This window comes from Pseudonaja textilis, chromosome 1 (genome assembly GCF_049901715.1).
Source record: "Pseudonaja textilis isolate UNSWEBS1 chromosome 1, rPseTex1.2, whole genome shotgun sequence".
NCBI lineage: Eukaryota > Metazoa > Chordata > Lepidosauria > Squamata > Elapidae > Pseudonaja > Pseudonaja textilis.
In genome coordinates, this window is record NC_141990.1 from 35,396,105 (window position 1) to 35,421,094 (window position 24,990).

Here is a 24,990-nt window from a genome sequence, read left to right on the forward strand (position 1 = left end):
CAAAAACCTTGGCTGCAAGGGTCAATGGTGGGAGATGTTGAGAGATTTTATTCACCATCATCTGGTCATTGAAAGGGCCTCTATTCCTGATGTGGGATGGGAAGGGAGCAGGAGAAGAGAAAGATATAATTTTTCAACTGCTAGTCATAATTTTCAATGTAGGAAGGACTTTACTAGAGCTATCCTTTTTATTTCCAATCACAACGTCTTTGCAAAGCATGTAAATGGAACTTCTCCAAGTCAGTTCCTATCCATGTACTGCTTTCGTGTCTGTGAAAACAGAAATACAGGCATAATAAGATGTCTAGGAATTTAACTAAGCTTAGATGTCAAACAGCAGTTTTTCTTGGGAGCTGTCCAGCACCTGAAAAGAAACATTGATTTGCACTATTGAAAAAGAGAAACTAGTCTTGCTGGACCAGCCTTATAATATATTGAATCCAGATATATATTTTTAGTGGTAACATGCCAGTTTTGCTAATAGGAAACACGGGGAATATAGGCAATAGGCTCACTCCAACACCTATGTGTTTATTGGCTCCATTTACATATTATCCTTAATACTATAATCCACTATCTTCCAGAATTACTAGACAGAGTGTAATTTTTATTCCAACCCCAAGCTTTGCGCTCTCTCTCTCTCTCTCTCTCTCTCTCTCTCTCTCTACTATTGTGACCCAAACTTCACTTAATCTTCCCTTGCCTATAACCTCAACATCTCTTGTTTCTTTTTTAAATAGCTTTTGATTTAGAATTATGGGGTTGGAAGGGCCCTTGGAAGTCTTCTAGTCCAACCTCACTGCCCAGAGGAGGAATCATCATTTCACCAGAGACAAAATGATGTTGAATTTTTGTTTGAAAGCTTCTCGTGACGAAGCACCACTACTCCTAGAGACGGGCTGTCTCATTGCTTAATAACTCTCATGATTAGGAAATTCCACCATATTTCACATTCAGATCTTCCTTAGTAAACATGCCATCTACTGGATTTTGTCTTACATTTGGAAACTAGGAGAATAAATGCATATCCTCCTCCTTATGACTTCCTGTAGGAAAATAAGAAAACTGGATCATTCTCTGGGGCTTCTTAGCATTATACTCAAATGGAACTCTGAATTGTTCCTTTCCTAAGATGTCAGAGCCATTATGAATGGATAAATGAAGAGTTTATAGTTTTAGCTTGTTGGAAACAAAATGAGGCAGAGTTCCTACTTTATACATAATGCTAAGAAAGATACGTATAAAGCTGTTTGGATATGTTTTGCTGCCCCTATAGGAAGGAGAAGTTAAGTGGAAACAGTGAAACAGCAAATAATTGTTCATCAATAGTTCACTATGAAAAATAACAGTTTAAAAAAATAAAATGTCCAAACATGTCCTTTTTGGGCTGAGATTGGCTGCAATTTTCTTGCTCTCAAATCTATCCCACTACACATATGATTTGAGTCTTCCATCCCTCTTTCACAGTCCAGAGCTATTTTTTCCCCCAGCAAAAATTAAAGGCAGCATTTAAGACTGGGCAAGATTTGCATGTAGCAGAGTAAAGCAGTCAAAAATCAAAAATAAGTGCTTTTAATAAAATAGGTTACTTTTGTATAATTTAATCATTTTCAAATTGGAAAAAGATGAGTGCTAGTGGCATGCATGGGTAAGATGAATTCCAGTTTAATTGTCTGTAAGAATTATTCAAGGTGTAGTATTTGAGATTTAGCCACAAAGGGTCAATCAGTATGTATGCACATAAGAGAGAGGAAAAGGGAGAGAGACACAGAGAACCCAAGAAACCTGGAAACAAGTCTCTTGGCCATCTCCTAATAACAGCTCTGCCGGGACAAAAGAGACTTAAGATCCATCTTCTTATTTCAGCAATTGCCCAGGAATGTATATTTCAATAGATTTTAACTTGATTATTCAACCAATTAATGTTTAACCAATTAATCAGAGGCTGAACAGCAGTCAAGAGATTGTTATTTAACTATACACACAATGCTCCTCCATACGCAGGTTTGCCCAAACGATACTAAATGTAAATTAAATTAGCCTTTAGTAATCTGACAGGTTTTAAAGGTTTATTTTTCTGTCCTAGATTCTAGCACTTCTATAGATACTTTTGCTCTCGATATTTATGAGGTGGGCTGGGCTGAGAAAGAGTGTCTGGCTAACAGTTAGCCATCTGACCTCTGTGCCAAAGGGAGATACAAAAAACTTTTTTCAAGTTCTGAGTCTTGTCAATAAAAGCACATATACCTTAGAATAAACTACCAAATATTGAGAAGCTTCACAATATATGGCAGAAAACACTGAAATACTGGCATAAACGAGATGTGTGGAGAAGTGATAACACAAGGTTTGCAAATGGCTGCTTTGACATTAAAATACATTGCATGATGTAGCAATGAAATGAAACATGAGCCCTTTACTGACTTTAACATATCTGTTAATGAAGTGTTGCTTTTTACATTATCTGTTTTAGAAAGAAATTGCATCTTTGTTCAAGTCCTATGTTTGGAATGTATTTATTTGCATATCTTCCTGGATTGTCAGCTACTGGTTTTCAAATAAATAAAACCCAGCTATTCATTCTATCAGCTCAAACCTGTAACAGAATTTCTAAAAAAATAACCACAATCGGTATTCCTATTTTGAAATATCCCTATTTCAAAAGCTGACTCCCCTGCATAATTGAGCCTCTGTTTCCTTCCCATCTATAGTTTCAGATGTATTGATCTGCAATACATTTTGCATTATTTTACGAAACTAAATCAGTTAATGAATGTGAAATGTTCTGCATGATTTAAAACAACAGGATTAGGCAACATGTAACCTCAAGCAATATTTGCCCCTTGATTAATTTCCAATACTTCCATAAATGATAGCTACACACTAGTGACATAAAATAAAATTTAAAAAATAGTGGGCCCGCACATGCTTGGTTGTAGTCCAATCTTCTGGCATTTTAATCCTGAAGGATGTTCCCTTAAATCTATTGTTATTCTATGTTTCTGGACAACAATTTAGGAAGATAGATTAGATAACATAAACATTTTGAATTAACTCCCATCAATGTCAATCAATCAGTCAGTCAGTCAGTGGTAAGGGAGTGTGACAACTGTGGCTCAAAACAATGGACATTTTCAAAGCACAATTAACCCTAAGTGGTAGCATCTAAGATATTATATAAATCAATGATGCAACTGCCTCTGGATTACTGTGTGCAGTTCTGGTGGCTGCATCTCAAAAAGGTTATGGGGAGCTAAAGAAGTTTCAGAGGAGGGCAACTAAGACGATCAACAGGCTAGAGCAGCTACCCTTTAAAGAAAGGCTGTGACATTTGTGACTTTTTAGTCCAGAAAAGTATAGCTTTTCCTCTTCCTAAAATATTACAATGAGGGATCACCTAATAAACTTGAACCCAGGAGGAATCAAGATAGAGAAATGAAAGTATTTTCAAACAGCACATAATTCAGCTTTGGAATTCACTACCATGAGATTAGTGGTGCTTACCACATCTTGGTAACTGGTGAAAATCATGAAGATCAATGGATATTATTAGCCTTGATGATAGTGTGACTGCCTCTAAGGCCATCTGCTGGGCTTCCTTGTGCAATTGGTGGGCCACTATGAGAACAGGCTGCTATACGTGAACCAGGGATCCAATCCTGCAGGGCACTCCTTATGTTTATATGCTATGACGGAATCTTTCAAAAGGGCCAATATGATATAGTTGGTGAGATGGGATGGACTGAGAAGATCCCAATCTACTCTTAGGTTTGGATGCTCAGCAGTTGCTTTTGGACTTCTCACCCTTTAAATCAACATAATCTCCTGGAGGCATTTTTTAATGGGATTAAAATCAAAGAAAGGAGTGCTAGGTATACTTTCATTTTGCCATTTCATAAAGAGCCACAATTTATTGACTGAGGACATTTGGTATAACTCCTTCTCCTTTCCCAAGGCAGTCCTTCTTTTCTCCAGAACGCTTCCGAGTGATATGTCAGCAGGCATTTAGTGTGAACTTCTACACTATAAGTGTAAAATCTTTTAGTAGCTGGGACATCTAAAGAGAAACATTTTTGGGGAGCCAGAGACCACAAAGGGAAGGACTATGAAATAATAAATAGAGGTGATAGGTCAGGATTTGCTATCTATTCTGGGCAAACTTTTTCAGTTGTCTAGGTGTGTTAAATATCTGAGGGATACACTTATTTTATTTTGTATGTATATTTCCTTTAAAAAATCAGCAATAAATTTGGAGCAGTGTTGCTTGGTAGTTTGCTTATGTGTTTCAGTGACATAATCTCTTGGGTCTCCAAGAATTTAATTCAGGTGGTTTGTAGATGTAAACATCTACCTCATTCAGGTAGGATGTACTGCCCACCAAGCTGCCCAAAGTGGTGGATGCTTTTCATTATAAAGGAATTTTTAGCATCATAAAAAATAGATGATTGGGTCCAATTCTTTCCACTGCAAATTTCAAAGTGAGGTAGCAGTAACCATCAATTGTCAAATCCTTATTTCTTCAGGCTCAAGAAGAGCAGAGAAATACAAGATTAGCAAGGGGGAAGCAGCCATTCCTACACAGGGCTGTTCTTCAAGCCTCCTTAGGTAGTGCAGAACTTGCTGAAGTTGCAGTTGGAAGTGGGTGGGGACAGAAGGAAAGAGGCCACCTGTATCATCTCTCTCCCTCTCTGGACAACATAGCAGATCATGCTGTCACTTGCTCCCTTGAGAGGGGGAAGGTGCTGCCACTGTTGCAGAGGCTCGCCCTGCCTTTTGTTCTTTTTGGAAGGAACAGGGTGGCTCACCTGCCTAATCCTTCTGCGGTACTCTTATCTGTTGGAATATTCACTCTCTTCCAGTGAGATGAAACAGGACAGGAAAGCAGAAAAGGGTGTCTAGCACAGAGAGGGAACCAGTGTAGGGTCCCCCATATCACTCATGGAATGGGTGTAAACTCAGTGGAAAAGAACAGCGGTGGGGGGTTAGTCAGGAAGGGAGCAGAGGCGGGCCTGGCAGGGATCTCATCTTGGATGCTCGCTGTCTTGCTTGTTCTCAGAGGTGGCGGGGTGGTTGTGTGGTTTGAGGAGGCGTCTCTTATGAAAGGGCAGAGGAAGAGAGGAGGACCCATTGCGCTTCCTCTTTGAGGCACCTCCACTCCGCTCCAATAGGCGGCTTTCCCTTAAAGATGAGAAGAGGCGGCGAGGCATCCCTCGCTTAACGTCACCCGCAGATCGGCCCTGAAATACGGACAGAATTAAATCTCTAGGGGAGGGCGTGGAGCAAAAAACAAAACAAAAAAACAAAACCACGTTATTTGAAAGTATCTGAGTCTTCTCAGCTCCCCATCCCACCCGGAAATTCTCCCCGAGCAAGGAAGCTGCAGAGCCGCCCGGAGGCTATGAGGAGCGGCACGCAGCCCGCCTGCCACATGGCCCACTCCAATGAGCGCGCCGCCGCTGCCGCTGCGAGGAAGCGAGCCGGGGCCAGCGCCCGCTTGCTTACTCCCCCATAGGCTGGTCCGCTGCATTGCATAGGGGCGCCGGTGATTTGCTGTTGGGAGACTGCAGATTTGCATAGCGCTCGCTTCGCCCTCGCTGCCAGCTAGCATGGCTTGGTCCTCGCTCACTCTCGCCCGCCCCCCTCGCCGCGGTGGCTCCGCTCAGACGCGTGCAATGGATTCTCCCTGCAAAGCTCCGCTCGCCGCCTCCTGCCCACCGCCGTCCTCGCTGTCGCCGTCGCCGTCGCCGTCTTCCTCTTCGCCCTCGTTGCGCTGGCAATAGGTGGAGAGCAAAGGAAAGAGGAGGCTCGCCCGGGGAGCTGCGCGCGTTCTCGGCGCGCCTTGAAAGAAGCGCTTGCCGCTCGCCCCGCTGGATGGATCCCCCCCTGCGACGGTTGCTTTTCTTTGGGAATTGGGCGCCCCGTTCTCCCCTTGGCTGGCCGTTCCCGGCGAGAGGATCGCCCGCTTTGTGGATTATGGAGGAGAGTCCCCTGAGCGCTGCTTGACAGCGGAGGTAGCCGCACGGAGAAGCACTGGAGACTCCTCGGGGCCGTCCCGCCGCGTTTTCTCCGCGGGAATTTGGCGCTTCTCGGCCGCCCTGGACTATGCTCGGGCCTCTTTGGGGCAAGAAGAGACCCGGGGCGAGGGATCGGCGCCCAGCAGAAGCGCCCACAATGACGAACCGCTTAGTGCGGTGAGCCGCCCGCCTGCGCTGTCCTCGCCCAAAGTTTGCCTCGCTCCTGACGGGGTGGGGTGGGGGTGCCCCCGCCCCGCCATGCCCCAGCGGATGAGGGAGCTCGTGCTGTCCGAGCCAGTCCAGTCCCGTGGCCAGCTGGCCGTGCTCTGGATACTCCCATTGACTCTCAGTGGCTTCCTCGGGGTGGCTTGGGGTGCCTCCAGTTTGGGGGCGCCGCATATCCACCATTTCCATGGCAGCAACAGCAAGCACCCTTCAGTGCCTATCGCGATCTACAGGTCCCCGGCTTCCCTGCGAGGCGGACACGGTGGGTCCCGGATGGCTCGGCTGGAGGGGACGCGTGGGGTCGATGTGGCAGTAGGGAGCTCCCCATTCTAATGACAGAAAATGGGGGTGGCACACTCACACGTGGCGGCGGGGAGCGGGTGGATTCTGAGCCAGGGAACACGCCTAAACTGAAGGAGAGTCGAGGGAACCTCGAGAGGTGCGCGATTGAGGGCGTTGCAGGGATCGCTCTGGCTCCCCCCCTCCCCTTAGGTTTGGTGGGTTAGGACGGGGATGGTGGGGAAGAACGGACAACAAGGAGGCGAAGAAAGAGGCTCAGCGTTCCATTAAATCTCAACCCAGAGGGGGCAGTTTTGTTTTGTTTTCCCCTTTGGAAAGGCAGGGCGGTCCCCGGCAATTTGGCTACCTGGGGGATGATTGACGTTGAACCCCGGGCTGTCCCAAGGCTTTGTGGTTGTGTGCGCCGGGATGGTGGGGGCAATCGCCGGGTGCTGAAAGAAAGGCGCAAAAGAGGCTGGAAGGGAGGCTGAAGGTGCAGCTTAGCGGAGCCAGAGGCAGCCGCCGGGACTAGGACAGTAGGAGCCACCGCTACACCTGAGGGGAAGAAAAGACACACCCCCTCGGCAGAGGCGGGGAAGGGACGGAACTGCAGACTCCTGCCTAGGAGAAGATTGTTTTAGCCCAGTTTTCTAGTCTCTCCCCACCTTCCTCTCAGCTTAAAGCGATGACTGTAAAAGAAGCTGGGTGGCGCTGGAAGAAAATCCTCCCCCCCCTCCGCCGCTTCATTATTCTTATTATTATTGTGGCTCATCCAGAGATACAACGCTGCCTTCCTTTGCCAGCTCACCCTGATTTCTTTCTCTCTCTTTCCTATTAATGGGGTCAGATTCTGGAGGAGCAGAAATGTGCAGCTGGTGATCTTGGCTTCAGGGCAAAACTCTTTCATTTGAAGTCTGCCATTCTGCTAGGATGAGAGTGTTGCAGTCTGGAAGTGTATGTGAGGGGCATCGGTTATGATCTACCCCACGACCACCTGAGAGAACCATATTGCACCAGGAGACCTGACATAATTGCAGGAAGCCAGCTTGCTTTTATGACCCGTGCTTTGTGTTTCTTCTCTCATTGTTCTGATCTAGTGGTGTGTGTGTGTGTGTGTTAACAGCGATCAGAAAGAAAAATATAGATTGTTTTTGCTTAATAGTGGCGTGGGATTTAATAAGTGGCAGTATAACACTTTCCCCCCTCCTTCAGTATTCCTTTTCTCTTGTTGGGAATACCACTTTTGTTACAAGTGTGCCTGTGTGTTTGTGGTGCTATTCTTTTATTGGAGGTCATAATCTTTGTCTTGGTGACAAGAAGAGCAATTCCAGCCTGCTCTGTGCCTCCTATTGTGAAGGTATTGGTTCCCAGTGACATGTTAAAGAAATATGGTCTGTGATGTTGGTGATCTATGAATTATCTATTTGATGATTTACACGCTTTGCAAGGTGGGCTTGGCAATGATAAATGAGATGTAAGCTTATAGATACATAGGCAGTGTTTCCTGGCATTCAAGATGCTCAGACTCCCACCCACCCCCCATTTCTGCAGTGTTTTGTTTGAATGTAAGTGAAGCTCATGTATGGCACATATATTGCAAGATGCCCAGATGGCCTTGCTAAACACAGAAGGTGTGTGTGTATGGGGGGGGTTCTGGGTGTCTTCTAAAGATAATGGTGAAGAAGCTGCCTATATTTCCTGACCTCTGTATCCTCTATATCCAGCTGCTGAGAGGTGGACTTTGTGGATTGTGAGATCCCTTGGCATGGGGAAAAAAATCTTGCTTACTACAGAATAGTCCTCAACAGAAAGTCACACCATATTTTCTATTGCTGCCTGTTTATTTGTGTCATGTTAGAGAGCGAACATGCTTTGCTCTCTAGATGTGGCCCATTAACATAATTGTACATCTCTCTCTGTTTGGGAATGCAAAGTACAAACAAAATTAATTCCCCTACCTTCCCTTTTTCCTCTGGTCCCATTTTCTTTTATGCTACAACAGTTCTTATTTGTTCCCTGAAAACAGTTTCCATGAAACCAGTTTTCCTAAGTGCAAATAGACAATTGATGGCCAAGCATAGAATGTCTCTCTGGATTGGTTGATGTCTGTACTGCAACACAGCTGTTATTGAAGAATCTTCTGATAATTAAACTGCTTCTAATTAATTATCTTGGGCTGATGAGCTAAACCTAAGGTTGTCTAATTAGATAAAGGGCCCAACCCCCTAGGAGTAAATGCCTCATGGTTCAAAGCAGCTGTAATAGCCTTGATGTTTGACTTTGTGTATGTGTATGTGTGAGACAGAGAGAGAAAGAGAGAGAGAAAGAGAGAGAGAGAGAGAGAGAGAGAGAGAGAGAGAGAGAGAGAGTAAGTGAGATTGTGTGAGAGAGAGAGAGAGGAGAGGGGGGGGAGGGAGAAAGCTTGAGATCGTCAGAAAATGGAAAATAAAAAGAGTCAATGAGGTCCTTTGCTGGGAAAGCTGGGTTTTGAGTTAAGAATAATGGGAATGAGAGGAGGAACATTTCAATAGGAACATCTGAGTTCATATATCTATGTATGTGTAGCCAAATGAATAAGACAGAAAAAGGATGTATTTGTAAAATGTCTATGATAGAGCGCACACACACACACACACACACTTCTTTATTTATCTCCATATTCATTTAAGGGTATTAATTCACTGAGGTAGTCTAATCTAATCCATTGGCAGAATGGAAGGTGTCTAGAATGAATGTCTTGTGTTTTAAACCTGGTTTTGCTTTCATTGGAGAGTACTTGGTATGCTGTTATGGCTTCATCTTTCTTCATTTTCATATCCTGCTCTGCTTCATTTCCACTATCATGTGGTGTCATTCACAAGCTTTGCAAGGTAGTGAAGCGATCTTGAGGGAAGCCATTGTATCCTTGCATAAGTGACCCACTTGCAGGAGAAAGATTCCGTCATGCATACTAAAGGTAACTGTGATGTATACCCTCAACAGGAGAGTTCCCTTGAATTTGGTGAGGCTAATCAGCACTTGTAAATATTGAATAATACCCAAAACAATACCTTGGAAAAAATTCCTTTCTTTGGATGATGCATTTTGAATTTTCACTGTCAAGTAACGGTTATATAATGATCAGTCATTTTCCTTGTGTTAATTTTATAAGTGCCTGAAAAAAGAATTGGCCTAAATCCAACAGAGAAAGGATGGGGGAAGAGGAAGAAACTCCCTTAACCAGACTAGCATTCTGTTCCTGGCCTTTTCTAGGATTCTGCTTGTTCTTCATCACATATGCCTACATGGCAAGATATTAAGAACTAAAGGCTTTGTGTAGTTTCAGTTATCACACATTTGGTTAAAAAAAAAATGGGGGGGGGGAATCCATTAAGTACTTCCTGGAATAAAATTTAAAGGGGGTGAGATTGAAGGCAATGAGAACAACAGTCCAGGAAGCCTGTCGGGTTATGTTTCTTAGGCAGTGCTTTCAGTTATTTATATGCATTTGCCTTGGATTCATTTATGCTATGTGGGAAAGAAAATGGTGATGAGGAAAAGATCTTTGCTGCAGCTTCCACTTTTGCTTTAAAAAAAAGTTCTATAGTAGTATTTTAGGCTAGAGGTGATGGGATTCTTGGAAATTACTTCGTTGCATGATGTCATAGGCAATACCCACCAAAAATCCACCTGTAATCTATCACTATTTTTATTGCTTTTTTTTTACATACTTCCAAACGATACCACTTTCAAGCATAAATTAAAGAGGAATTTCCTAAGCTGACTTTGTAATTAATAAGGGCCAGTAAATAATTGATTAGAGTTACTTGTGGATGGGGAAAAGAATGATTCAGCCTGGAGATGCTGCTGCATTTCATATTTCTTTTCCCCAAACATGTACACATCTTTATATTAAAACTGCAAATTTCATGTGCAGTCAGAATTTAAAAATTACATATAATGCAGCTCTTTGAATAAAACAGTTCAGTTGACATCTTCGTATGTGGGTCTGATTGAGTTAAATTGTAGAGGGAATGCAAAAAGATGATTTGCATTCTTTATTTTTATTCTATTAAAATTGTTTTTTTTTTGGTTCCGTTATAATATATGGCCTTATTAATTCTGTGTTCTTTATTCTGTATTTTGATATGGCCTAATGGCTGGTCAACAATAAACAATTGTCTTATTGTTGACCCAAACATATGTTCAGCCTCTTAATACAACCTGCTTTTCTGATGAAAGATGCAGATTTCTTTTGCACATCTCAGTGCAATTTTCCAATGTAATTTCTCCCTTAGTGTTTTGGATGAAATTTGAAGGAGCACTAGATAGAAAAAGGGAAAGCTTTTGGAAGGTTTTTATGATCTTCATTTGCTAATATTTGTGCAAGAAGTCTCCCCATTTTGTACAAGCTTCACTGGAGCAGAAATTTCTGGCTGATCATGGTCCTGCAGTGTACATTAGTGCAGCTGCCAAAGGCATGATTTGGGAGAGACTCAGATACTTTACCTTCCTCATGTGCTTAGTGCTTGCTTTCTTCAGTAGCTCTTACCTTATAGATAAAATGTAGGTCTGACTGTTGGTGGACATGCGTAGTGGTTGAAACAATATTTATGCTCTATATCTAAGATATATTTAAACAAAACAAAAACATTTTTATAATGCCTGCATAAAACTTATTGTGCTTTGTGTGCATAATATCATGGAATATCTATGAACTTTTCATGTTCAGTCAAAAAGGGACAAGTTGAATGAGAAAAAAAAATACTGGGAAACAAATAGCTCATATAAGTTCATACATCAAAACTTTACTCCTGTGGGACTCTGCCAAGTAATGAACCTGGATTATTTCAGGGTAAAGTCTGAAGAGGTGTGTAGTTTTTTATGAAAAAAGTCTGCATTATTAAGGCCAATCTTCAGTAAGCTATTCCAAAAACATTTCAACTTGCTTATAAGAACTTTGGGAAACTTTCAATTAGATTATTCAAGAATATCTGTAGTAACAGAACCTTTGATTGATTATGTACCATCAAATTGGTGTTTACTCTTAGCAACCATATGGATAGATTTCCTTCATGATGCTCTGTCCCTAGCCTAGTCCTTAAAGACTTCCAACAGCACATTTGGTAATGAATCCAAACATCTTGCTACTGTTTTTCCTCTTCTCTTTCCTTTCACTTCTCTCAGTAGTAAGTATGTTATACATAGAGCTAGATATTCACAAAATGTGTCCAAAGTATGACAATTTGAGCCTGATCCTTTATGCCTAGACTGATCCATTTATTTGTTGTCTTAGCTGTCCATGCTAGTCTTAGAGGTCTTTACCAATATTACTGCTCAAATGTGTCAGTACTCTTTCTATTATGTTTCTTCAAAATCCAACTTTCCCTTACTTAGAATGTCCAACTTTCCCTTCCTTGGAGTGTCACAGAGAATAACATTGTTTGCTGTTCTTTGTAGATATATACCTATCATGGCATCTGAATAACTTCTACAGGCCTTCAAGGCTTCTCTACTAATTGTTAGTTCGGTGTACTCCTTGATTACTTATTCATTTGCTGTTGATGGTTGATCATAAAAAACATAAACTGTTTACTTAATCTTAATTGTCTATGGCTGGTATTTTTAAGGCTGGTAGTTACAGTATATCTGTTGTTATTAGTTTAGTGTCCTTTAATTTTAGTCCTTTTTTTCTCCTGTACTCTGACTTTAATTATTAGAACTTGTAATTCTTTGCATTTTCAGCAATCAGCGTTGTGTCTTTGGCATAGTGCAAGTTATTGATGTTTCTTCTTTCAAATTTAAAACCACGTACTCATCTTCTTCCAATCTAGTTTCTTTTAATGTATCTTCAGCATATAGGTTGAATAAATAAGGAGAGATTATATAACTTTTTCTTGTTCCTTTTCCAAACTGGAACCAGGCTCTTTTGCCATGTTCAGTTTATACTGTATATCTTGATTTGCATGTGGGTTTTGCATTGTACACCCCACAGCTTGACAGTAATAGAAGGGCAAGATCCTAATCTTGCATGCTTTTCCTGGTTTTTCTTTTTTTTGTAAACTCTGTACTTCTGTACTTCTACTGAATTAAAGTACTCTCTGTTAAGTGAAGGACTTGCAATGGGACAAAATAATGTAACATACATTTTACAATTTTACCCATTGCCACCCCTTGTGCTGCCTATAACATGTCACTGAAAAGTGGCACCATTCAATTTTGAGAATATGCCACTCTTTATAGGCATTGGTTTTCTATTTTAGTTTGAATGTTACCTTCTTTCAGTCATTTTTTCTTTAGTTTGGATGTTGTTTCAGTAGGTCACTGGAAAGTGGGGAAAATATTCACCTTCAGAGCACTGAAGCAGAAATTGAGAGTGCACAGCTTCTCTAGGTTGCTTTAATATAAGGTAAAATAAAAGAAAATATAAGGTAAAATAAAAGAATAAAAGGAGGAAAGTAGGGCAGAAGTAGCCCAAAGAAGAGGGAGATAGATTCTGCCCTGATTGTGCAACTATCTAGAGTAGAACTCCATAGAGAAACTGATTAGCTGCTGGGCAACAACTTTCTTATTCCACAGGAAGAAGGAAAATGATTGAAAGTGACAATAGAGATAGGCAAACTAGCAAATAAGCAATAAAAGACCAGTCCGGCATGCCTCGTTATTTCGGGACATGGCAATGTATATTAGGGGAAATATGTATTTCTTTACCTGCATGCTTGTTAAGGAAGAGGTGTATTTCAGAATACTGTTAAAGTAGATTAATATAAACATGCTCAGGATTTTCAACAGATGAAATAAAGGTCTGCTGAACTATGTTTTGGCTTGTGGGAAGCCTGGAGAAAAGTTCATTTTAAAAGTGGAAGTGATGGACATATAATTAATGGGTACTTCCACAGCACACCTTTGATCATATCCACTATGGGTCACTATCCACTAAGGAGTGGCAAAGCACAACGGAATTTAGAAGAAATCTTACTTTTGCATTTCTCTTTGATTTTTTTTTAACAACCTAGTCTAGCCTACAACTTTGTCACTTCCTGGTAATCTCCCATCCAACTTTGCTTTGGTTCCAATCCCAAACTAATAGTAGGCTACATAAAAGACAATATAGGGTCTAAATCTGTTCAGTGAATGAATTCCTCCATTTTAGATTTTAGGTCTATATCTAAAGAGGTTAATTTGGAACTGAAAAAAAAGAGGAGCAGCCTTGAGATATAATGACTAATCCATGATGGGCATTATGTGTGTCCCATTCCCTTTTAGACACTGTACTGCTTGAAGCATGAAAGAATTGTTGAGATTGTTCACTACTTTCAAATAGTTTAAATGACAAAAAAGAGAGATAGACATTTTATTAATAGAATATGGACAGGCTAGGCCTTAGATGAAAAAGAAATCATAGATGACAGATTCTATCTCTATGAATATCATTTAAAAAGGAGCTGCTACATGTCCTAGAGGAAGCATCTTTCATTGTCCATCTGCAGAGAGGAGTCTGTGTCTTTTGGTAACAGCTGCTCTTATGATTTCCATTTTTTCCTTAGAATAAGTAGCAGTCATAGCCTCAAAATAGAAGAATAAGATCATAGAAGGAGAAATCAAATAAAGATTTCGATTTCTGTGATATTATAAGATCTGAAACAAAATCTTGCAATCCCCAGATCATACAGTGAAATCTTATAAAAAAAAGCTTAATACTGATTATGATGCCATTTATAGTTTGTAATAGATACTAAATCCAGAGTAAATTTGTTGGGAAGGACAAGACCCAATTTTAAAAAGAGACAGCTTGGCTATATCCTATCTTCAGTAATTTTAAGAAGTTGATTATCATTCTAACACTGATTTATTTTTAACTCAGTTTGACCCAAGGATTTAAATCTGATGAAAATTTGAAGTGATGTTTCCTAATATATAACTTGAATGTTGATTTTGAAACTGGAATCTATGACAGTGAAAGCCTTGGCAAAATATTTACTCTCCTCATGGTAACCTTTTACAGATTTGAAAATTACTTCTTATATCTTATTTTATTATTTTCTTTATCATAAAATCCCACTAGACTTCAGGTGATGGAATACATGTGTCATTGGCTGAGTTTGATAAATTATATTTTATCTCTTAGATTTTCCTGTTTTGGTATCATTATGAAGAAGAACAAACAGTTGTATTTGGGAAGATGGACTAACTAAGTGGTAATTTTAACTGGCCTTGGTTGATCTTGAAAAGATAATCAGAATTTGGCATTAGTATTTGGATGGGAAATCACATTGTAGGCTAGAGTAGGAAATTTTCCTCCTCCCCCCCTTTCAAAGAAGGCTGTGACAAACAGTTTCCATACTGTTACTAAAAAATAAACCATCCTGAAATAGATTACTTTTAGACAGAAGGAAGTAGAAACATCACATGGATTTAGGAAAGTGTTGATGTAGAATCAAGAGCGGTCACCCTTTCAGAGAAATTTTGTGAGTTTTACAGCAGATTAAAACCAAATCCTGATGCACAGATCTGAATTACCAGATAAAAGTAAAATTCATCTGGGGTATGAGATATAAAATGCATATATAGCCTCTCAGTTTTGTTTGTTATAGTTTAGATTGTTTACGACTTCTGAAGTTATTACCACACACATAAAGGGGCCAGAGAAAAGAGGAGGAAGTTCAAGCACTGTCAGAGTCAAAGAATCATGTGACATACAAATTACTTGAAAGAAGCCTTCCACAATTTCTGTTAAAAAGTAATACATGAACTAACCATACATTTTGAAAGACCTCACATTTAGAAATATATTTACTTTATTTAGCTAACATTTGGAAGTGAACTGACTAGATTCACATCTCTCAAACTAATGTGTAATTCAGAATAGTTTTCTTGCTGATTCTGCCCTTTGTCAAATTTTATTATTCTGGGTTTTTTATTTTAAAATGGACCACAATGCATATAAAATCCATATTTTACAATAGCGTGTATAAAATGTATATGCTGCTATAAAATCCCTATAAAAGATATATTCTGCTATAAAATACACATTACCATAAAAGTGCTTAAAATGTGTATGAATGTAGCGCCTGTTAACAAAAAATAATAATAAAAGTTTGATCTATTTGTGTCACAATAGAATACAGTGAACTACTACCATATTTGCTGAAAAGTAGGTTTGTATTTTATCTCTGAAAATATATCTGTGGGGTGGTAATGGTGGTAGAATACCTATTAATAAGAACAGAAAAATGTTGATCAAGAAGAAATGTTGAATAAATTAGATTTCATTACATTACATTAATAATTAACTGTTTGCTTATATGAAGCTGCTTGCCTAGTGAACTTAACCCTTTATGTAATACTTAAACAGGGCTAATGCTTTCCAGAAACCTCATGGATTTGAAGATTTATATTTCTGCAATAAAATCCCTTTGTTGGTAGTATAGAAAAATGATTTAGGGGAGTTAGAAAAGGGAAACTATTGCTGTGTGAACATTTTTTAAATAATTATGTCATGTATAAAAGTGAATAAGAATTCTGTAGGAGGAACTTATTTGTTGTAGCAGGAAATAGCATATTTATATAACTTTCTTTCTTTTTTGACTGATTTGTTTTAAATAGGATAAAGCAGCCTAGAAGGTTAGCAGCCTGGAAGGCTAGTGTGATATAGAAAACAGTGGTTAATTGTACATCTGTATTGTACATGGCTTATAAATTCAGTTTCATACAGTAGAATCAATTTTCTACTCTTTCATTATTTGTGTCAGAGCACCTTCAAATTATAAACATACAACATTCAACGCTGAGCAAATAAAATAGATATAAAATAAGTCATAAAATGTAGCATATGTAAACAGTATGTAAACTAAGTGGAATTAAAACTAAATGATATTTGCCCAGTATTGGGCCATGTCAACAACATTTTCTCTCACCAGCCTAGACATACTCTGTCATAGAGTAGCTGATTGTTGGTATTAAGCAAAGTTCTGCCCATTCATTTGAAAGGAAGTAACTCTCTATTTGGATCTCTTCAGCATTGTAGGTAGAACTCTAGGAACTGTATTTTTTTTTTATTCCCTGATTGGGGAATTATGAGGAATAAATCTGCTCAGGATTCACTTTAGCAATAAAATATTCTTTTAAGACATTTAAATAAATGCCTTAAAATCCCACTTAAATCCCACCAGGAAATCATTTATATAAGCATTTTGAAAGTCTATGAAAAGAGTCTTTCTCACTATCTCATGAGGCATTGGCTGAGAATCTCTCCTCATGATGGTCCAAAGGAATGATCTATGATTCTCCAGAACAGTTCGAAATTAAGAGACCAACAATGGTATCTTCAGCTATTTTAAAATAGTGCATTCCTTAACTACAAAAATCTTCCCTGCCTATAATCTGATTTAATAATATTTGGATTGGACTAATAATTTCATACTTTGTAAAAGAACAAGCCCTACTTGGAGCAGATGAGTGACAGCAGAACCTGAAGACTCAAAAGTCAGCTTAATGAGATGAATGAGTTGGAAAGTGTAGGTGTGAAGGAAGACGTTGAGATAGGAAAAACCTAAACCATACAGGCTATGGATTAACAAGTACATATTTTGACAATTTGCAATCTTCTCTATTATTCCAAATATTAAACATATCCTGTAGAAGTAAATAATGTGTATGTGTTGACTTATGGTGTTTGAATGTACAAGTCTGTATAGTTTTCTTGGTAAGATTTCAGATGGAATGGGACAACTTGCCACAGCCAACTTATTGTTGCCACAGGAAAAATTCACCACAGGACAACTCACTGTGGGACAACTTAACAATTCTATTTAATTATTTAAAATAAAAAATATATATTAATTTTTGCCATTCACATTCCATTCTGTCCCTCCTTTTGCATCCTTTCTTTAATGTTATGATTCTATTCCACCATTATTTTTTATATTAGTGTCAATGCTTGTCCTGCAGTGAGTGGCGAGTTGTCCTGCAGCAAGTTGGTGGTGTGGCAAGTTGGCTGTGATGAGTTGTCATAGATCCAATTTCTGAAGTGGCTTGCCATTGCTTGCTTCTTAGATCTGAGATACAGAGACTGGCTGAGGTTCACCCAGCTGCCTTCATATCTCCCCATATCTAACCTGTTGCCTTATCCACTAGACCAAATTGGTTCTCAAGTGTAAATTGTTACATTCAAATAATTTCGGACCACAAAAAGGTAGGATTTTTTTTGATCTTGTGGAAAGATATAGAAGTTTGAAATACTTCAACCTAGAAATGTATACTATGTTACATTTACTTTTATGATAAAAGACAACCTTTTGCTAAGATTGATTAACAAGTGATTTCAATATTGAATGACTTCTGTTGATATCAGAATGGAATATTTCAAAGTCAGGATATTTCTATCATGAAACATTTTGCACATTTCAGGACAAAAAATCTGAATGTTGCTCATAAACACTCATCACAAAATCCTCTCAGAGTGGGCCCTTTCCCAAATATAGGGCTGGTGAGTATTCATTGTGTTCAGAATTGTGTGAAAATATGCAGATGTAGAAACATCTGCATATTTAATTCAGCCTTGAGTTTTAATGAGCACCTTAACAGTGTAAGAACAAGCTTTGAAATCAAATTTACAGTGTTGTTTTGCTAATGTGCTTTTCTGGTTTTGGTTTCTGGGGGAAGAAGATGGGATGATGTATCAAATAGTTTTCTGAATATCTTTGTATTCTTTAGTTAATTCATGTTTTGCAAGGCCTCCCCAATTAAGGAGCATTCCATTAGAATGAAAGAGAAGGTTTTTTTGGCACCAGGATCATGACTTATAAGTCTTCTCCAAAGAGGACTTTTAAGTTACCACATTTTATATTTCCTTTCTAAAATTTCCATTCTGCTGTTTCAGTCATTTTTCATGCCTCCTGCCAAAGTATTAATGTAAATTGGAACAAAATTAATAATAAAGCAATATCAGTTAGCAAAATGGTTAATTGGATCTGCTCTTAAATATGCATTGTAGGAATAACTTTACTGTAAGTGATTTCCTATTGATAGGCTGCCTTTGATGCTGTCCTGGTCAGGCTGTGAGAGGGTAATCGAAAGTGGAGCATGGCTGGTGGATTTCTGATAAACATCTTTATACATGCCCTTCCACCTCAGTACATTCAGAGACTATTGATTGATTGTGATTCCTTTCCTGGGCTTGAGTAAAAACAGCTTTTCATTGTCGCTTATCTGTAACAGCACTGGGTTCTGCCTGGGGTAATCATGTATTTCTGTATTTTTTTTAAGGAAAAAAATAGCACTAAGATGCTCTCTCTAAATTGTGTGCTATTGTTTTTTAATCAAGTGCTGTACGTAAGAGGAGAAATTAATTTGCCCTATAAAGACATTGGTTAACTGCTGCTTTTTTATTTGCGGATTTATTTACAATTTTTGATACAGCCAGGCAGTTTTGATTCTGGCACCCTTCTTAGGGTTTGTTGTAGAGTATGGAATGTGATTATGCCTCAAGAGATGTATTAAAGGTCTGGTTATTGCCCAGGTGTAATATTGCTTAGAAACTTGGTTGTTATAGTACCTACCTACAATACTTATCTGAGTGCTATGTTACTTAGATAATCCAGCTTTACTGATATATAATACTCATGTATTTACTGATATATATAAATTATGATAAGCCATAATTGGTTTATACATGGGTTATTGAATAAACTATGGTTGTCTGGGATTATCTAGTATGCTAAGATATAAATAACAATGGTTGAATTCATATAGCATGCTAAATCAAAAGAATACAAACCACATTTTGACTAGTGCACTAGCTAAATATGAAGTTGGTCTCACACATGTTAAACCATGGTTTGCTAATCATAATTTATTGAATTGACTATTACTGGCTGAGTTATGCAACATACTAAATTAAAACCAAACAAATAACATTATAGCTTAGTGTGATATGTAAATACAGGTTAATTTGATATCCATTTTGGAAGGAATGAAGACTGTAAACATTTAAACAAATAGAATATTATTTATTTATTACAACTCAAGTTAATGAAGTTTTTAAAATTCATTGGCTAAATTCACATATCCCATTGAATCATAATGTGATCTCCTGGGTTAAATATCAGGATATTTTGATGCAGCCATTGAATTTGGAAGCAATGGTTTGTACTTTATTGCTGTTTGTGTTCCTTGTTAAGCTTTTAGTGTTAACCCTGAAGTGAACCTGGCTGAGGCCATCTTGGATGCTTCAGGGTTGCCACATAATGGGGTGGGGTTGGGGATAGTTAGATGAGGTTTTGTAGCCAAAACAATAAAGTTTTCCTGTGAGAATCAAGGACATTCTCACAGGTGGCTGCCCAGAGGAGGAGTGAAATAACCAAGCAACCGGCTAGCAACTGGATTGGACAGCATGATTTAGGGACTTGACCGAAAGGGGAAACGTTTACCTTTTAATTAGGTGAAAACAATGGGAACTTTCAGAATTGGCTTTCACCAGTTGTGTCATTATGATGTATCCAATAAATTATTCTTTGAGGAATTTGTCTACCTTGGAGTTCTGTTTTCTATGGGTACATTACTTGGAATGCTGACATCTAGCAGAATTTGGATCATTCAAAAAGTTCAGCAGCTGGGGCTGGATTGTACTTAAATGTGGATTACAAGACATTTCGAGGATCTGGACTAAATAGGAAAGATGAAAAAACATCCAATGAAATCACTTCCCTACTGTTACTAAGAAAATTACATGGATCTGTCTGTGAAGACACCAAGAATCTCAAAGGAGCATTTTGATTTGAAGAAGATTGTAGTTTATGATTTAATAATAATTTTAAAAATGCCAGCTTTCTGAGGACTGCAGCATTAGCACTTTGTCCCCTTTCATCTCCATCCTCTTATTTCTCTTTTCCCTATGGTGGACTAATATTGATCTGAAAATAATAGAGGCTAAAAACTTAGAAGAAAAATGGTTATGGTGTGTTATTCAACTATTGATCCTATTTAGAATGTAAGGTATGGAGGTTATGGAGAAAGTAGTTGATTGGAGAAAGTGAATATACTCTCCCATCTATAATCCCTCTTTAATGCTTTATGTGGCTCATAATTCCAAATACATATCGTTTTGAGAATCAAAAAGGGAGTTAAGGTGGAAAAGTTCTTCCATTTGTTTGAGAGGATTCCACTGCACGTTTGTGTTTTATGGTTCTAAAGCATGGTTCTAAAGCAGTAATGGCAATGTAATTAAGATCAAAATTAAATTAAAAATAAAAGAAAATAAAGAAAATCAGCCCATATAGAAACTAATAAAAGAATGGCAATATTAATACAGAAAATAATGGAACAAATATAATAGGGATAATAAAGCCAGACAGTACAAAATCTGATTGTGCAGATATGTTTGTGAAACAAATAAAATGCTCAGAATGACTGGACAAATAAATGGGAATCATTGTGTCAGAGGTTTAGGAAAGACATTACTTTTTGGAGTTAGTCCTATAAGGATCTTAACCAAATTCATATCCAGTTGACTTGATGCAAACTGATTATCTGAAGTGTTCAAGTGGAGAGACAAAGCTGCAAATAGCAACATGCATTGTGTATCTGACTTTTGTATCTGACATCAAGTTGTAAGTATGAAATGGTTGTGTTTGCTATGCACTGGGAAGGTTGTGTCTCTGTGTATGTGTCATTGTGATTAGCAATAGATACTTAATATAAAAATCACCACTGTTGAAGTTGAATATGATTTGATTTTTTTCTCTTCAATCTGTGTGGATTAAAGCCAGACTAAACCATATTTATGGCACTGGCTTTAATTTGTTTTTGCAACTTTCATTTTATTCTTTATCATTAGTCCCATAAAAGTTGATTCCTGATTGGTCAATATAGCTCTGAGAGATTTACGCACTGAGAACTGACACAACAATCTTGGTAAAATTTGCTTAATAGCAATTTAATAACATCCCATCCCTACCCAACAGTAAGGACAAACTTAAAGAAAGTTTCTAGTGATATCTGAAATATACACTGCTCAAAAAAATAAAGGGAACACTTAAACAACACAATGTAACTCCAAGTCAATCACACTTCTGTGAAATCAAACTGACCACTTAGGTAGCAACACTGATTGACAATCAATTTCACATGTTGTTGTGCAAATGGAATAGAAAACAGATGGAAAGCATAGGCAGTTAGCAAGACATCCCCAATAAAGGAGTGGTTCTGCAGGTGGTGACCACAGACCACTTCTCAGTTCCTATGTTTTCTGGCTGATGGTTCGGTCACTTTTGAATGCTGGCGGTGCTTTCACTGTAGTGGTAGCATGCAACGGAGTCTACAACCCACACAAGTGGCTCAAGTAATGCAGCTCATCCAGGATGGCACATCAATGCGAGCTGTGGCAAGAAGGTTTGCTGTCAGCGTAGTGTCCAGAGCATGGAGGCACTACCAGGAGAGAGGCCAGTACATCAGGAGATGTGGAGGAGCCTGTAGGAGGGCAACAACCCAGCATCAGGACCGCTACCTCTGCCTTTGTGCAAGGAGGGACAGGAGGAGCACTGCCAGAGCCCTGCAAAATGACCTCCAGCAGGCCACAAATGTGCATGTGGCTGCTCAAATGGTCAGAAAGAGACTCCATGAGGGTGGTATGAGGGCCCGACATCCACAGGTGGGCGTTGTGCTTACAGCCCAACACTGTGCAGGATGTTTGGCATTTGCCAGAGAACACCAAGATTGGCAAATTTGCCACTGGTGCCCTGTGCTCTTCACAGATGAAAGCAGGTTCACACTGAGCACATGTGATAGATGTGACAGGGTCTGGAGATACCGTGGAGAACATTCTGCTGCCTGCAACATCCTCCAGCATGACCGGTTTGGAAGTGGGTCAGTAATGGTGTGGGGTGGCATTTGTTTAGGGGGCTTCACAGCCCTCCATGTGCTCGCCGGAGGTAGCCTGACTGCCATTAGGTACTGAGATGAGATCCTCAGACCCCTTGCGAGACCATATGCTTGTGCGGTTGGCCCTGGGTTCCTCCTAATGCAAGATAATGCTAGACCTCATGTGGCTGGAGTGTCAGCAGTTCCTGCAAGATGAAGGCATTGATGCTATGGACTGGCCCACCCGTTCCCCAGACCTGAGTCCAATTGAGCACATCTGGGACATCATGTCTTGCTCCATCCACCAACGCCACATTGCACCACAGACTGTCCAGGAGTTGGGGGATGCTTTAGTCCAGGTGTGGGAGGAGATCACTCAGGAGACCATCTGCCACCTCATCAGGAGCATGCCCAGACATTGTAGGGAGGTCATATAGGCATGTGGAGGCCACACACACTACTGAGCCTCATTTTGACTTGTTTTAAGGACATTATATCAAAGTTGGATTTTTTTCCACTTTGAGTGTAACTCCAAATCCAGACCTCCATGGGTTGCTAACTTTGATTTCCATTGATAATTTTTGTGTGATTTTGTTGTCAGCACACTCAACTATGTAATGAACGAAGTATTTAATAAGAATATTTCATTCATTCAGATCTAGGATGTCTTATTTTTGTGTTCCTTTTATTTTTTTGAGCAGTGTATTTAGAAGTTAACTGGTACTGTTGGCTGGTTAACAAGTGAGAAATGTTTACTTCCTTGTAAACACTGATTTCCTGTAGTTTATTTTAACTTTGTAGCTACACTCATATAATTTCAAAGATTTTGCCTTCTTTAATGGTTTGAAATACAATTTTGGGAGATTGCTAGGAAACTTGTGGTTCGAAAATCACACCAGAGGCTTACAGCTGAATTCATACTGATAGAGGCTAGTGCAATATTTGTCAACCATGACAACTTTAAGACATTTGGACTTAAACTCCAACATGTTGGCTGAGGAATTCTGGGAATTGAAGTCCAGACATCTTAAAGTGGTTGTGGTTGACAGATGCTGATCTAGTAGCAAGTGTACACAGTTCTAAAGTCCTGAATCATGGATTTGAGGAAGAACAATCAGAAGGATCTGGAGAAAACTAATCTGTGGCAGATTTTAGGCAGTGCTACTTAGAGAAGATAGTATAGTTATGATGGCTGAAGGGTTACCAATCAGTACTAGGATTATTAGATAGATTCATTGACAATGGGACTGTCAGCATCAAAACAGGAAAAAGTATAGAATCAGTAAATACTGAGTGTGAGTGGTTAAGCCGTTAGTGTCTATTTAGGAATTTTCCTGAGGCGTTAGGCTGTCCACTGTGGAAATAAATAAGTCATACAGATGGCTCTTTGATTTGGTTTTCTATGGCCATTGCAATGTTTTTAAAATTCTGTGGTTTGTTTTTTTAAGTGTAACAAATAAGATTGCCCTTCTGGGAGTTCTGGATATAGTAAATGCATTTTTCACTTATAGCTTGTTGACAGAGAGATTTTTCAAATGTGAAAGTGGTTTGTATTTGGTAACTATTTACAATTTATTGTATTGTGTGCTTAATTTGATCTCGAGCAAAGTGCCAAATATTTCCCTACCTTTCATTTTGCTCTAGTTCATTGTGTTAAGCAAGTGTAGTATTTCATTGTGGGAACTACCAGAAAAAAATAATATGCTTGATGTAGGAATGAGCAGAGTTACATATGCAAATAATAGCTTGTCTGTGATATAGCTTTTGTCTGCTCTAGCACCAATTCACTGCTAGTCTATAATTAGGAAGAAAGAAGAGAAGGAACAGTTAGCAGAGCTGAGTAATACCCCGTATGAATTTCAGATATGATCACAACAGAACTTCGTAAACACAGGGTTTCATGGTGTGTATAGATTGCATCCAAGCTCATCAACCATGCCTCCGAATTCTAACAATACACAGCTCTTTTCAAATGTTTAATAAACTAGGAACTGGATTTTACATGTGAGAATTTTATATTGGCTAGAGTAGCACTGCAGAAAAATGCAAACAGGCAAAGTAGCACTTAAAGAGAATGTGGGAAATAAAAGACCAGATTATCAAGGCAGATGCAAACAAAGGAAAAGGGAGATTGATTTTGAACCCAAGGAAATCAACCCTAATGGCTGAAAGATTATTTTTATTATTATTATCCCTGCATCTGACCAGTAAGTGTTCAGCTTCATCCAGTTGCCCTGACTCTAGCCTAAATTAAGGGATTACAGGGTCATAAAAAGGGAGTGTTATTTCTGTTTTATAACCAAGTCTTAGCTGCAGTCTATTGAGTATGAATATATGGTCTTTGTCAAGCTTTTAGACAAGTTTGTTGAAATTCTGCCTTGGGAGATCATGACAGCACACATGTGCCCATCACATAATGATGTAACAGGAAGATGATAACCCCAAAGCTGAATTTTCAGATTTGTCCAAGCATTATGCTTTCTAGCTGAATAATTTCATGGCTTCAATAGGAAATCTAAAACTAAAAGAATCATTATATATAAGTAAATTCAGAAAGCTGGGAGAATTAGAAATGGAGTAATGAGGCTAACTGCTCTTAAATTAATCCACAGACTCATTTTAGAACTGATTGTCT

General features: G+C 39.0%; 1 protein-coding gene across 27 annotated transcripts in view; it reads left to right on the top strand.

Moving 5' to 3' along the window:
• NRXN1 (neurexin 1) overlaps nucleotides 1-24,990 on the top strand; it is a 915,732-nt gene that overhangs the window by 584,117 nt on the left and 306,625 nt on the right. The window contains exon 1 of one of the 27 annotated variants that reach the window (XM_026696015.2): nucleotides 5,031-6,501. The exons of the other annotated variants lie outside the window; for them this stretch is intronic. Within the exon in view, the coding sequence (XP_026551800.1) occupies nucleotides 6,273-6,501 (229 nt within the window). The 5' untranslated portion in view covers nucleotides 5,031-6,272. Of the gene's footprint in view, nucleotides 1-5,030; nucleotides 6,502-24,990 lie in introns of those variants that run through there. 27 annotated transcript variants of the gene reach the window in all.